Source organism: Protomyctophum parallelum, assembly GCF_964188405.1.
Source record: "Protomyctophum parallelum genome assembly, chromosome: 16".
Taxonomy (NCBI): Eukaryota; Metazoa; Chordata; class Actinopteri; order Myctophiformes; family Myctophidae; genus Protomyctophum; species Protomyctophum parallelum.
The window spans coordinates 49,383,121-49,397,416 of NC_139711.1; the positions used below are offsets into that span (position 1 = coordinate 49,383,121).

The 14,296-nt window shown below is 41.3% G+C and overlaps 2 protein-coding genes across 2 annotated transcripts in view; one reads left to right on the forward strand and one right to left on the reverse strand.

The window, feature by feature from the left end:
• The window catches only part of LOC310873363 (protein phosphatase Slingshot homolog 3), a 32,535-nt gene extending 29,782 nt beyond the window's left edge, over positions 1 to 2,753 (forward strand). The window contains exons 17-18 of the mRNA XM_083785731.1: positions 1,151 to 1,835; positions 1,898 to 2,753. Coding sequence (XP_083641857.1) covers positions 1,151 to 1,333 — 183 coding nt within the window. The 3' untranslated portion in view covers positions 1,334 to 1,835; positions 1,898 to 2,753. The remainder of the gene's footprint in view (positions 1 to 1,150; positions 1,836 to 1,897) is intronic.
• A 3,316-nt stretch (positions 2,754 to 6,069) lies between these two features.
• Positions 6,070 to 9,871, reverse strand: LOC310872970 (large ribosomal subunit protein uL18m-like). The gene is made up of 4 exons (XM_083785194.1): positions 9,686 to 9,871; positions 8,947 to 9,169; positions 8,576 to 8,813; positions 6,070 to 6,226 (listed from the first exon to the last, which is right to left on the reverse strand). Exons 1-4 carry the CDS (start codon positions 9,756 to 9,758, stop codon positions 6,149 to 6,151), a joined length of 612 nt encoding a protein of 203 aa, XP_083641320.1. The 5' UTR covers positions 9,759 to 9,871; the 3' UTR covers positions 6,070 to 6,148.
• Positions 9,872 to 14,296: the final 4,425 nt, after the last annotated feature.

Sequence of the window (14,296 nt, forward strand, 5' to 3'; positions counted from 1 at the left end):
AGGCCTACAGCACTTTGGTCAGCTTCTATTGTTTTAAATGTGCTATATAAATACAGTTTGATTTAGGCCTATATTGGAGCAGGTGCTGGCAAATAACTAATTACTGTAATGCCATGCAGTGAAGTTGCGCAAATGTCAACTCAATTAGCAAGCGGAGCTGCTCTCATGCGCTCTGCACTGTCCGCAACACAATGACTGCAGATCTCTTCTTAAAGTTTACTTATTATGGTTTACTTTCAACCATAAACCACAATATGATTGACAAACCTTGGATTATAATTCTTCATCGACCAACAGCGCATGCAGCATGACTATGAGGTAACTTAACTATGGCCCAGGCCGTAGCGTAACGGTCTGGGCACCGGACTGGTGATCCAGTCGCAGTGTGCCGCGGGTTCGACTCCCGGACCCTACACGGCCTTTACCGCATGTCATCCCCCCATCTCTCTCCCGTTTCCTGTCAGCCTACTTTCTATCCCTTAAAAAAAAATCAATAAAGGCGTAAGCCGCAAAAAAATATCTTAAAAAAAAAAAGAATGGGTTAACTATGTGGGATTTCTCCATCGGCATCGCATCTTTTTTTTCCCATGCCTGTATACGCACACACTCAGTCACATTAACGGTGAAAGAAAGAGTGTCAGGCTTGAAGAGTTCATTCATGTTACCGTTCGTTTACAATTGACAGAGGAGTTTGGATTATATATATATATATTTATATATTTTAAGACAAATTGTACACAAAATTTAATGAATGGAGATGAGCTTCAGTAGTATTCAGATAAAGTATATCACCATAATCAATAACGGGAAATAAGATTAGTTGAACAATGCGTTTTCTTATTGTGAAAGTAATTCATAGACCTGTACATTATCTTGAGACTGATATTAATCCTAGTTTTAATAAACTCAATATGAGGTCCAAAAGAGAGTCATTTCTCAACCGTTTCGGACGCTGGGCGGCTCGCCGGAACCCCCCCCCCCCCCCCCCCCCGGGCACGTTCCTGGGGGTCTGGATGCCCCCCCCCCCCCTCCCCCCGGGCACGTTCCTGGGGGTCTGGATGCCCCCCTCCCCCCCCCCCCTCCCCCCGGCCTCGTTCCTCCACACGGAGTTGCACCGCTCACTTCACACGGGTGTGGTTTTATTTCCCAGTTGCCGGGCAGTCCCAAGCGGTCTCCGGGGCAACGGAGGCGGAGCCAGCAGGGCCGCAGCAGGGGATTGGTCCACCAGAGAGCCTGTGTGGACACTAGCCCCTCCCCCGAGCCCCCCCGACAGGAAGCGGTCACACCCGAACCACAGGAAGTGACACGGCCGCGCGGAGACACCGGGGAGTGATGTCACCGACCGACGGAGGAAATGGTTTTTGGCCCGGCCCGGGAATCGAACCAGAGACCGGCCGGCTGCCAGGTGGTACGGGCCCTAACCACTGGGTGCCAGTGTAATAATTAGTAGTATTCAAGCAGGATATTACTACATAGTATACGGTATAATTATAGTATTATAGTATTCACCATTCAGGATATTCAATATGTTTGTTTTTTCTACTTTTCAGTATTGTTGAACCGGAGCTTTACGACCATGTTCATCATGAATATTCATGTCCATGTTCATCATGAATATTCATGTCCATGTTTATCATGAATATTCATAATGATTTGACCATGTTTATCATGAATATTCATGTCCATGTTTATCATGAATATTCATAATGATTTGACCATGTTCATCATGAATATTCATGTCCATGTTTATCATGAATATTCATGACCATGTTTATCATGAATATTCATAATGATTCGACCATGTTTATCATGAATATTCATGATGATTCGACCATGTTTATCATGAATATTCATGACCATGTTTATCATGAATATTCATATGATACGCCCTCTGCAGGCCTCCCTCGCTCCTTATTGGTTGAAATCTATGCAATTGTACTGTTTGTATTTCCTGTTTAAAGGTAAAGGCTTAGTGTTGAAGTTATGTGTAGATCTGATATTATCAACTCTAACTCTAATCAAAGTATTATGATATATTTAAATCTTATAAAGGGTTTTAGGGAAAATATGTAATTACAGGTGGGATATGTTGACATATATGATGTATTTACAGAGTGGTTACTTTATGTTTTTAACTCTTTTCACATCAAGGTCCATTATTTAGTTATTCAGGATCTGATGGATGTGTTTGAAACGGTTTCTATGCATGGACTAAAGTCTGAGAGACAGAAATAAGATTGAACGCTGAATTCCACGATGCCAAAACGATGTTAACGTGCCAATGAGTAGACATTAATAATATTCATGAGGAGCTTAGATACATTTTTAACGAGGTTAAATTAATAAATGTTGCGAACTGTGTTTTTGCTCCGGTCTGATTCTGTGCTTCTCAACGCACCGATATTGGGCTGAATAAAACACGTTAACTCTTAACGTACATATCGTTAAAACGAGCGGCGCCAAGTTGTCTTCGTACATTAATCTGATACATACGATACATGAGGTGTTTCCTTATTGGTCAAGCGCTCCCGCCAACACGTGATTGGTTAGGCCCTTTGCTCGTTTACATAATTATGACGTAAGGTTTCCCGTTAACGTCGACAGCATTTAATGTTTTGATGTTTAATTTACGGAATTCTGATGTACCGGTACGTTGGTCCAGGATCGCCCTGATGGGGGTCGGAGGTCAAATACAGATAATTCTGGGGGTCCTTGACATGAAAAAGGTTGAGCACCACTGACACAGAAACATGAGGTTTAACCCTGTGAAGGCTTATTCATAGTCTGGATTTTCGGTGGCAAGGTGACCTGACCACCGCTCCGGTGGTGAGGTGACCTGACCACCGCTCCGGTGGTGAGGTGACCACCACCGGAGCGGTGGTGGTCAAATAACGTTGAGCGGTGGTGAGTAAAAACAGAGAAGGGCTGGAGCGGTGGCGGTGGTTTGCTCTTCACCGCGGCTCGTGACGTCATGTTGTAGTTCGGTGGTCACCTCAGTGACGTCATGTTGTAGTTCGGTGGTCACCTCAGTGACGTCATGTTGTAGTTCGGTGGTCACCTCAGTGACGTCATGTTGTAGTTCGGTGGTCACCTCAGTGACGTCATGTTGTAGTTCGGTGGTCACCCCACCACCGTAAATCCAGACTATGTATGAGCCTTTAGAACCACTGACACAGAAACATGAGGTTTAACCCTGTGAGAACCACTGATATAGAAACATGAGGTTTAACCCTGTGAGAACCACTGATATAGAAACATGAGGTTTTAACCCTGTGAGAACCACTGATATAGAAACTATCTATGTGTATATATCTATATTATAGCTGTAGGCCTGTTCTATGTTTATAGATCTATAGTCTCCATACAAGGACATGGAGTTTAAATTAACCCCTGAAGTGCCTTCATGCTGAAATTAACCTCTTAAACGCTGATGTCCATATTTAGGGCACGATGACAAAAGAAAAACAAATAGCAGATTCAACAAGCTCACAGCAGCTGTTGTGGTAATATTAGATCTAAAAGCTCACAGCAGCTGTTGTGGTAATATTAGATCTAAAAGCTCACAGCAGCTGTTGTGGTAATATTAGATCTAAAAGTGCACAGCAGCTGTTGTGTTTATATTAGGGTTAATATTTCTTACGGGTGTAATTAACTAATTGTCTTCATTTCTTGGTCTTTTTTTGGTGTTTTTTTTATGTATTTTTTTTTTTAACTCTTTCCAAAATGGCTGAACTTCTATCTTCCTGCATGGTTGTCATACATGTGGGTTTATATTGACCAGCATGTGGCCTGCCTAAATATATGTGTATGTTGCAGGTGTGCGCGTGCGTAATGTGTATGCATGTTTCATACTGTGTGTGTGTGTACATTGTACATACCTGTATGCATGTTTCATACTGTGTGTGTGTACATTGTACATACCTGTATGCATGTTTTATACTGTGTGTGTGTGTGTGTGTGTGTGTGTGTGTACATACCTGTACCAAATCAGATGGTTTTCTAGACCAGTGTGCCTGTCTGTCCACACCTTGTTTTCTTGGGGACTGCATGTAAATCCGACGGAGCATTAGTGCGACATGCGGACGCCTCTCGGACTAGCGCCTGCTCCCGTGCTCGCGGTTATGGTTAGGTTAGGGTTTGAGGCGGGTTGTCGTTTTTCGGACCAATGACTGAAGTACTGCACCCTGTTGGGATTAGTTAGTTAACCCATTTTGGTGTCGGCATCATGTCGTGCTTTAGCTATTTAAAAATAGCAGATCTACAAGCTCATATCGCGCCACCGAGTGGCGCGATACGAGCTTGTAGGTCTGCTATTTTTTGAAAAATCGAAGAACGACTGACATTTTTTAGAATCTGATCTCAGGTCAGAATGGGTTCATCAGACCAGTGTGTGTCCGGCGGAAACCTCGTGTGAATCTGATCTCAGGTCAGAATGGGTTAATGACTAAAGTACTGCACCCTGTTTTCATAACAAAAACCAACCCCAGTGAATTATTCACCTTCAGTCAACGTCGCTGATCATTCCTCACGTTAGACATTCCTTCTCATTCCTCTTCAATTTATTCATCCAATTAATGAACTCTGCTTTTTATTTTATCCATTATTATTATTATTATCATCTGATGTGTGTTCTAACCTCTGCGATGCTTCACACTGTATAATATAATACATGTATGTTCTTTCTGTTGGGAGGAAACTTAATAACTCGTTGTTTCGGAAATGTTGAACCAATGGAAAGTAGTAAAGTGCTTTGGACAAAACCTCAAACTGTCTGCTATAAAGCAGCTAACTCCACCACCTCTCCCCCTCTCAAACTGTCTGCTATAAAGCAGCTAACTCCACCACCTCTCCCCCTCTCAAACTGTCTGCTATAAAGCAGCTAACTCCACCACCTCTCCCCCTCTCAAACTGTCTGCTATAAAGCAGCTAACTCCACCACCTCTCATGGACGTAATTGACAATATATAAAGTCACAACACCAACTTTGAGGCAGAAATGCTTTGTTTTAAAACATAAGGTTTTCTTAATTTCCTGAAAATGAGCATTTGAGTTCTGAGGTTTCTTCCCGACAGCAGAGATCTATAATACATTATTATTATATTAGCATTGTGTTCTAATCAACCATTAGAGATCTAATACATTATATTATATTATCATTGTGTTCTAATCAACCATTCTTCACTTCCACAAAGCACTTTATCCACATTCACCTCTGAGCCAAATGATGCTGTCAAACATTAGATATGTTAACTAGCCATTTACATATGCTGTTAAACATTATAGATATTAGATAACGATATGTTAACATGTTATCTGTTCATTTAAATATGCTGTTAAACATAATAGAAACAATGTTAACATTATCTATCCATCTGTTCATTTAACTATGCCGATAAAGCATCATTTTACATTCACATAAATCGTTGTTAATGTCGGTAACGTTTCAATAAAGCTGTAAGACCAAATTTTCAATGTTATTTCACATCCATTCATTTAACCGTGTTCAGATAAAACTTATTTTACCTTCACGTGCATTTAAATCACGGTTCACTGAGTTTCTTATTATTCTGTTATGAATAAAGACATTATCATTCTACTGTTTACAGAACAAATAAAGACATTATTATTCTACTGAAACCAGTGTTTTTGGCAGCAAATTTCTATTTTAGTTTAGTCACATTTTAGTCACCTGGAATGTCTTAGTTAGTCTAGTTTTAGTCGACTAAATGTCATAAGATTTTAGTCGACTAAAATGTATTACACTTGCTGAAAATAGCCGATCTACAAGCTCACAACGCGACGCGTTGTGAGCTTGTAGATCAGCTATTTTCAGCATGCAACCAATTGTAAAATGACTTATACTGGATCTCTTGTCCACTAGTCCCTTCCTAACATTTTAGTCTAGTTTTTATTTGTCGACGAAATTGTCAGTATATTTAGTCTTAGTTTTAGTCATCATAGCTTAGTTTTCATTAGGTTTCCATTTGTTTTTGTCAGTGAAAAAAGGTAGTCGACGAAAACAACACTGACTGAAACCAAAACACTTTGTTTGTCAACCGTCTTTATTCAGTAAAGGAACAACGTGGTCATGTGACTGAACGTGGTCATGTGACTGAACGTGGTCATGTGACTGAACGTGGTCATGTGTTCAGGTTCCCACATACTTCCGCCTGGGTTCACTCAGCGTGACTCCGCCTTCCTTCATGGCTGTCCTGAAGGACTGGACCTGTTTTATAAAACACAACCGTTATTAGTCAGTGCATTATTATGGTCAGTACACAGTATTGTATTTAACACAGTAATACCATGGTCAGTACACAGTATTGTATTTAACACAGTAATACCATGGTCAGTACACAGTATTGTATTTAACACAGTAATACCATGGTCAGTACACAGTATTGTATTTAACACAGTAATACCATGGTCAGTACACAGTATTGTATTTAACACAGTAATACCATGGTCAGTACACAGTATTGTATTCAACACAGTAATACCATGGTCAGTACACAGTATTGTATTTAACACAGTAATACCATGGTCAGTACACAGTATTGTATTTAACACAGTAATACCATGGTCAGTACACAGTATTGTATTCAACACAGTAATACCATGGTCAGTACACAGTATTGTATTTAACACAGTAATACCATGGTCAGTACACAGTATTGTATTCAACACAGTAATACCATGGTCAGTACACAGTATTGTATTTAACACAGTAATACCATGGTCAGTACACAGTATTGTATTTAACACAGTAATACCATGGTCAGTACACCAGTTACTAGTAGTTTTAACACAGTAATACCATGGTCAGTACACCAGTCACTAGTAGTTTTAACACAGTAATACCATGGTCAGTACACCAGTTACTAGTAGTTTTAACACAGTAATACCATGGTCAGTACACCCGTTACTAGTAGTTTTAACACAGTAATACCATGGTCAGTACACCAGTTACTAGTAGTTTTAACACAGTAATACCATGGTCAGTACACCAGTCACTAGTAGTTTTAACACAGTAATACCATGGTCAGTACACCAGTTACTAGTAGTTTTAACACAGTAATACCATGGTCAGTACACCAGTTACTAGTAGTTTTAACACAGTAATACCATGGTCAGTACACCAGTTACTAGTAGTTTTAACACAGTAATACCATGGTCAGTACACCAGTTACTAGTAGTTTTAACACAGTAATACCATGGTCAGTACACCAGTTACTAGTAGTTTTAACACAGTAATACCATGGTCAGTACACCAGTTACTAGTAGTTTTAACACAGTAGTACCATGGTCAGTGCACCAGTTACTAGTAGTTTTAACACAGTAATACCATGGTCAGTACACCAGTTACTAGTAGTTTAAACACAGTAATACCATGGTCAGTACACCAGTTACTAGTAGTTTAAACAGTAATACCATGGTCAGTACACCATTTACTAGTAGTTTTAACACAGTAATACCATGGTCAGTACACCAGTTACTAGTAGTTTTAACACAGTAATACCATGGTCAGTACACCAGTTACTAGTGGTTTTACCACAGTAATACCACGGTCAGTACACCAGTTACTAGTGGTTTTACCACAGTAATACCACGGTCAGTACACCAGTTACTAGTAGTTTTAACACAGTAATACCATGGTCAGTACACCAGTTACTAGTGGTTTTACCACAGTAATACCACGGTCAGTACACCAGTTACTAGTGGTTTTACCACAGTAATACCACGGTCAGTACACCAGTTACTAGTAGTTTTGGCTCTGTGGGCAGGTGCCAAATCGAGCTGGAAAGGACAATTAGCATGGCTGTGTTGAAACCAAGGCCCCAGTGAGGCTCTCCAACGCTGAGGCGCGTGGCCCTAGTGGTAAGAGGAGGGACTGCAATGTGCCAACACCTCTATAGACCAGTTAATAGATGTTGTATAATGATAACTCAGTGTCCAGGGAACCCCTCTATAGACTAGTATAGTATAGTATAGTATAGTGATGTTAACCCATTTTGACCTGAGATCAGATTAAAACAATGTCTTCTACATCCTGACAGTTTTCTGAAAAAGCTATGTTTCTATGTCAGTCGTTCTTCGATTTTCAAAAATAGCAGACCTACAAGCTCGTAGCGCGACACTCGGTGGCGCGCTATGAGCTTGTAGATCTGCTATTTTTAAATAGCTAAAGCATAACGTAATGCTAACACCAAAACGGGTTCCCGTCCAGAATGGGTTAACTCACAGCGTCAGAGCGGTAGGTCCAGGGAACCCCTCTATAGACCAGTTAATAGATGTATAGCGTAGCGTAGTGTAGTGTAGTGTAGTGGTGTATTGTGGGTAGTGTAGTGTAGTGTAGTGTAGTGGTGTATTGTGGGTAGTGTAGTGTAGTGTAGTGTAGTGGTGTATTGTGGGTAGTGTAGTGTAGTGTAGTGGTGTATTGTGGGTAGTGTAGTGTAGTGTAGTGTAGTGTAGTGGTGTATTGTGGGTAGTGTAGCGTAGTGTAGTGTAGTGGTGTATTGTGGGTAGTGTAGTGTAGTGTAGTGTAGTATAGTGTAGCATAGTGATGCTAACTCACAGCGTCAGAGCGGTAGGTCCAGGGCACAGCTCTATAGACCATCCTGCTGATGCCCGCCTGGGCACAGCGCTGTGCCAACACCTCGCCCACGGCCTGGCACGCCGCCACGCAGTGGGTGGAGCCCAGCTCCCGCTTCACCGCCCACTCCCGCGTGGAACAGGACAGGACGGGACTCGAACCGCCGGACGTCGAAAACACCTCCGCCGTCACGTGATGCTGGGTCCTAGAGAACACCAGTCTGTAGGGGTCAGAGGTGAAAGGTCACATGAGGCTGGGGAGTGAGTCTGCGGTTCTGATTGCAACGGGAAGACAGACAGACAGGCAGACAGACAGACAGACAGACCGGCAGGCAGACAGGCAGACAGACCGACCTGTGGTAGAACTCTCGGTGAGGCCAGGTCGTGGCCCAGCCTCGGTCCTTCACAGCGAGCGCCATCTGCTCCAGGTTCCTGGGGTTCCTGTTGGTGAAGGTCTGGCCGACGGCCTCCTCTGAGCCGGGCCTGGGTCCAGGACCGCTGGGTGGTCTGGGTCGAGGTTCCTCTTCCTCTGAGGGGGCTCTGGGCCTGGGCTGGGCGACGGCACTCGACCAGCGGACTGACCAACCACAGACACACAGAACCACAGACACACAGAACCACAGACACACACACTCGGTCTTTATCCATTTATAATGAGGATGAATCTATACCAAAACCCTCCATCCATTTATAATGAGGATTAAGTGTTTTGCACTGAGTTATTTTAATTAACTGCATTATGTACAGATTCACAACAGGTGGGCTGTTCACAGAATAAAGTAGCTCATCATAACAATCATGTCTGTGGTGGAGTTTTATGAAACAAACTCTTGGCAGATTGAAAGAGGAGAATTCAAGCTTGTTCTACGGCTGCAATGTTGGTGAGTTATAGTTTAATGTAATTGTTGTTTAATACAATCAGATCAGACATTTCTATTTGGATCAATAGATGGAGGGTGTTGCCACTCTAGATTCAAACCATTATTAACACAAAGTGTTGCAAATTGTAGCTAGACTTATCCTTAAACATGTGTAACTGAATGAGAATAATTAACAGAGTGATTAATGTGTGATTAAATATTAATTTGAGTACCTGGTGATTTCAGAGCTGGATTTGAACACAGAAACATCCGCAGATGGAGATTAATTTCTCCTAAAAGTGCCATCTCTGTCCTCACATGTAGTTATTACAACGTTAATAAAGTAATAACCCTAACACTTTAATATCATTATTCAGCTTCATAAACGTTAACACTCCATCTTTGACATTCGGACAACATCCGGGGTGCAGCGTTAAAAAGAGGCCCGGAAGGAAACAAACACTTTAAACAGATCAGTTCCGTCTCTAACCATTCCCACTCCGCTGTGTGCTTTTGTCTGTCTGAGGTGGTTTACGGTACAACAGCGACGCCCTGTGGGTGCATGTGCTCATTACACCACTATGCAATGCATAGTATTGATTGATTGATTGATAAATGTATTAAGTTTGCGGAATTACAGTACATTTCAAGCACAACTCAATACAAAGACTGTTAACTGTGAGTGGACGACCAAATTAAGTATTACACTTGTTTACAACAGGGTCCACATTGTTCAATTCATCAAAACATTTAGAGACGTACAAATAGACACTTCTATGTAGTTAAAGAACAGAACAGTACATGTTACATCACATTACTCAACCAGGGGTCCCCGAGGAACTTAGAGTTAAATTAACATTGATTTTACATTATAAATTGGGGGTCCCAGAGATATAAATGCCATTAAATGGAGTTCCGTAGAACTAATGCATGTCAAACTGGGGGTTTGATTGATTGATTGAAATATTTATTAACAGTTTGTAGAATTTACAGTACATTTTAAGCACAAACTCAATACAAAGACTGTCAACTGTGAGTGGACGACCCAATTAAGCATTACACTTGTTTACAACAGGGTCCACATTGTTCAATTCATCAAAACATTTAAAGATACAAATAGACATTTCTATGTAGCTAAAGAACAGAACAGGAATTCATCATATGGGAAGCAAAAAAGGGAAAATATACAAGCACTGGGAAAATATACAATATACAGTGAGGAAAATGGGGGGGGGGGGGGGTGATTCAGATTTTACAGAGGCCAGTTTCGAATTGCAGCCATCCGTAGGTGCCCTTTGAGAGCGGTTTTGAAGGAGTCAAGGGATTCACATGTCTTAACGACTGTTGGTAGGGCGTTCCACATTTTGGTGGCATAGGAGCGAAAAGAATTTAGTCCCTTGTTTGTGCCGAATCTGGGTTGTAGGCTACATGGTTTGTTGCACTCCCTCTGGTGTTGTGGGTGTGGACTTCGTTTACATTAAGGACGTATTTAGACAGGTACATGGGTATCTTGGTGGTGTATCGAATCTTGTGGACCAGACCCATTGCAAGATGCTGTACTCTGTCGTCGACCCTAAGCCATCCCAGCCTGTCAAAGTGGGCAGGGGTGAGGTGGGTTCGGGGGGTGAGGCCAAGTAGGAGCCTGACCAGTTTGTTTTGGGAGGTCTGGAGCCTTGTTTTAAGGGCCTTTGAGGTGCTGTGGTACCAAGAGGTGGATGCATAGTCAAAGAAACCTTGTACGAGGGCTCCTGTTAAGGTCTTCAAGGTGTTTTTGCTGACCAGTGAGGAGATCCTGTAAAGGGTCCTTGAAATTAAACAGGTTGAGAATCACTGCTAGAGCTGTTCTCTCATGGGGGTCCCTGGGGGGGGGGGGTCCCTGGCATAGCTTTTCAAACGGGGGTCCGCGGGGCTAATAAGTGTCATTTTGGGGGTCCTTGACATGAAAAGGTTTGGGTAACACTGCTTTAAGGCACTTTATTATTTAATCATTGGTATTGGCAGACATTAGACCTATAGCAGTGGTCCGGGGACCCCCAGTGGTCCTCGAGGGGGTTCCAGGTGGTCCGGGGACCCCCAGGGTCCTTGAGGTTCCAGGTGGTTTTGGGTCTGAGAGGCTAAATGTCATCAGATGGTGGTCCGTGACCGTGGCTCAGATGCAGAATAAATAAATAAATAATGGACCTTGATTAATTGATGAGAAAAGGGTTGAAAGCCACTGCATTTACATTCCAGTACGGTACATTAGCGCCGCTCTGCGGGTGCATGTGGTCATTACACCACCGCGCATTTCAGTACATCATATTTAATTACAGTACGGTACATTATTAGAGCATTTAATGCGTTTAATTAAATTAAATGTTTATTTGTTAAACTAAATGATAGAACATTATTTAAAACAACTGTCGATTTAAATACACAAAGTTTATAAAAACGCACGACTTGTTTTTTACATCATTTGAGAATCCGGCTAACAAGCGAAAAGAGCAGATCTACAAGCCCACGAGGCGTCGCCGATGAGACTCGTTGTGAGGTTGTAGATCTGTTGTTTTCAGCAGAAAGACCGCTTCCTTGTTTCTCTTACAGGCGGAAGTGCTCTTATTGTTATAACCGTGTCACTTGACGGACCGACTGGTTTTAATTTGAAGAGCAGGCGGAAGTGCTCTTATCGTTATGACCGTGTCACTTAACGGACCGACTGTGTACCAGTGCCTCGAGCTGCGTGTGTTGCAGAATGCATGGAAAAGTGGGTATTAACGCCATCTGGTGGTGGAATTTTACTGACAGTGGTAGAACTATACTTCTTCCGTACAACCGTGTTTTACAGTGGTAGAACTATACTTCTTCCGTACATCAGTGTTTTACAGTGGTAGAACTATACTTCTTCCGTACATCAGTGTTTTACAGTGGTAGAACTATACTTCTTCCGTACATCAGTGTTTTACAGTGGTAGAACTATACTTCTTCCGTACATCAGTGTTTTACAGTGCCTCGAGCTGCGTTTGTTGCAGAATGCATGGAAAAGTGGGTATTAACGCCATCTGGTGGTGGAATTTTACTGACAGTGGTAGAACTATACTTCTTCCGTACAACCGTGTTTTACAGTGGTAGAACTATACTTCTTCCGTACATCAGTGTTTTACAGTGGTAGAACTATACTTCTTCCGTACATCAGTGTTTTACAGTGGTAGAACTATACTTCTTCCGTACATCAGTGTTTTACAGTGGTAGAACTATACTTCTTCCGTACATCAGTGTTTTACAGTGCCTCGAGCTGCGTTTGTTGCAGAATGCATGGAAAAGTGGGTATTAACGCCATCTGGTGGTGGAATTTTACTGACAGAGGTAGAACTATACTTCTTCCGTACAACAGTGTTTTTCGCTAGCCCAGCTAGCTAGCTTAGCTAGCTTCCACCATAGAAGTAGCTAGCTGTGTGGTTAGTTAGCTCCTGAAACAAGACTTTATTTGTTTAAAAACATTTTTTATTTAATCGACAGTTTGTGTTAATTAATGTTCTGTCCTTTAGAACAACAATAAAACACGTGACTCGTAATAATAGCCATGGAAATAAAAATAAAGCTAACAGTAGCTAAAGCTATTTTCGGAGCTATTTATTTTGAAGAGAAAGCGGAAATGCAGCGTTTAACGTCAGAAATTTGATGCTTAAAACTTGACGAGTAAAACCTCCTCTTAATTTGAAAGCCCGGAAGTGCGTTCGCATAAATTGACTAAACATCGACTTGACGGACTGACTGACTGTAAAACACTGTTGTACGGTTGAAGTATAATTCTACCTCTGTCAGTAAAATTCCACCACCAGATGGCGTTAATACCCACTTTTCCATGCATTCTGCAACACACGCAGCTCCAGGCACTATGTAGAATGGGTACATTTCATTGTATTTCACAGTATGTAGAATGGGTACATTTCATTGTATTTCACAGTATGTAGAATGGGTACATTTCATTGTATTTCACAGTATGTAGAATGGGTACATTTCATTGTATTTCACAGTATGTAGAATGGGTACATTTCATTATATTTCACAGTATGTAGAATGGGTACATTTCATTATATTTTACAGTATGTAGAATGGGTACATTTCATTATATTTCACAGTATGTAGAATGGGTACATTTCATTATATTTCACAGTATGTAGAATGGGTACATTTCATTATATTTCACAGTATGTAGAATGGGTACATTTCATTATATTTCACAGTATGCAGAATGGGTACATTTCATTATATTTCACAGCATGTAGAATGGGTACATTTCATTATATTTCACAGTATGTAGAATAGGTACATTTCATTATATTTCAGTCAAAACACAAACTTCTGCTTTGATGACGACACCATGATAAAACACTAAGACTTGTTTCCATCAGGGTCCTCCATTTCAATTCATCGGAACATTTAAAGACGTACAAATATACACTTATATGAGGAAACAAAACAAAAAAATCTGCATAGCCACAGGTTTTAGGTTGCCTGGCAACATGGTAGCCAATCAGGAGGCAGGCTGGACCCTCCAGGCTATGGGGTGTACACTACAGTATGCATTAAATAAAGAAGACTAAATGATTACATTGAATCAGCTTCAAAATAAAACAACAGTAAATATGTGGACAGTATACAGAGTATAAATGTAAAGCCAACAGCTCGTGCAGGTGAGTCTATATAAACTGTTATTTTATTATTAGTTGTTGGTTTATTTTATCTCTTACTGATGATCAGTCATGGATGGAGCTCTGCCTGATGTGTGTCTTCCACCATTTATAACCATTATAAATATGTATAAACCATTCTAAATGTTATCTAAAGGTCTCTGCTCAGAGCCA

Bases quoted from the DNA above. Each gene is read 5' to 3' on its own strand.
- LOC310872970 (XM_083785194.1), bottom strand. From the start codon at position 9,758: ATGGCACTTTTAGGAGAAATTAATCTCCATCTGCGGATGTTTCTGTGT. The intron at 9,170-9,685 runs GTACTCAAATTA...GTGGTTGGTCAG, and splicing joins TCCAGCTCTGAAATCACCAG to TCCGCTGGTCGAGTGCCGTC. The intron at 8,814-8,946 runs GTCGGTCTGTCT...TGACCCCTACAG, and splicing joins CACCGAGAGTTCTACCACAG to ACTGGTGTTCTCTAGGACCC.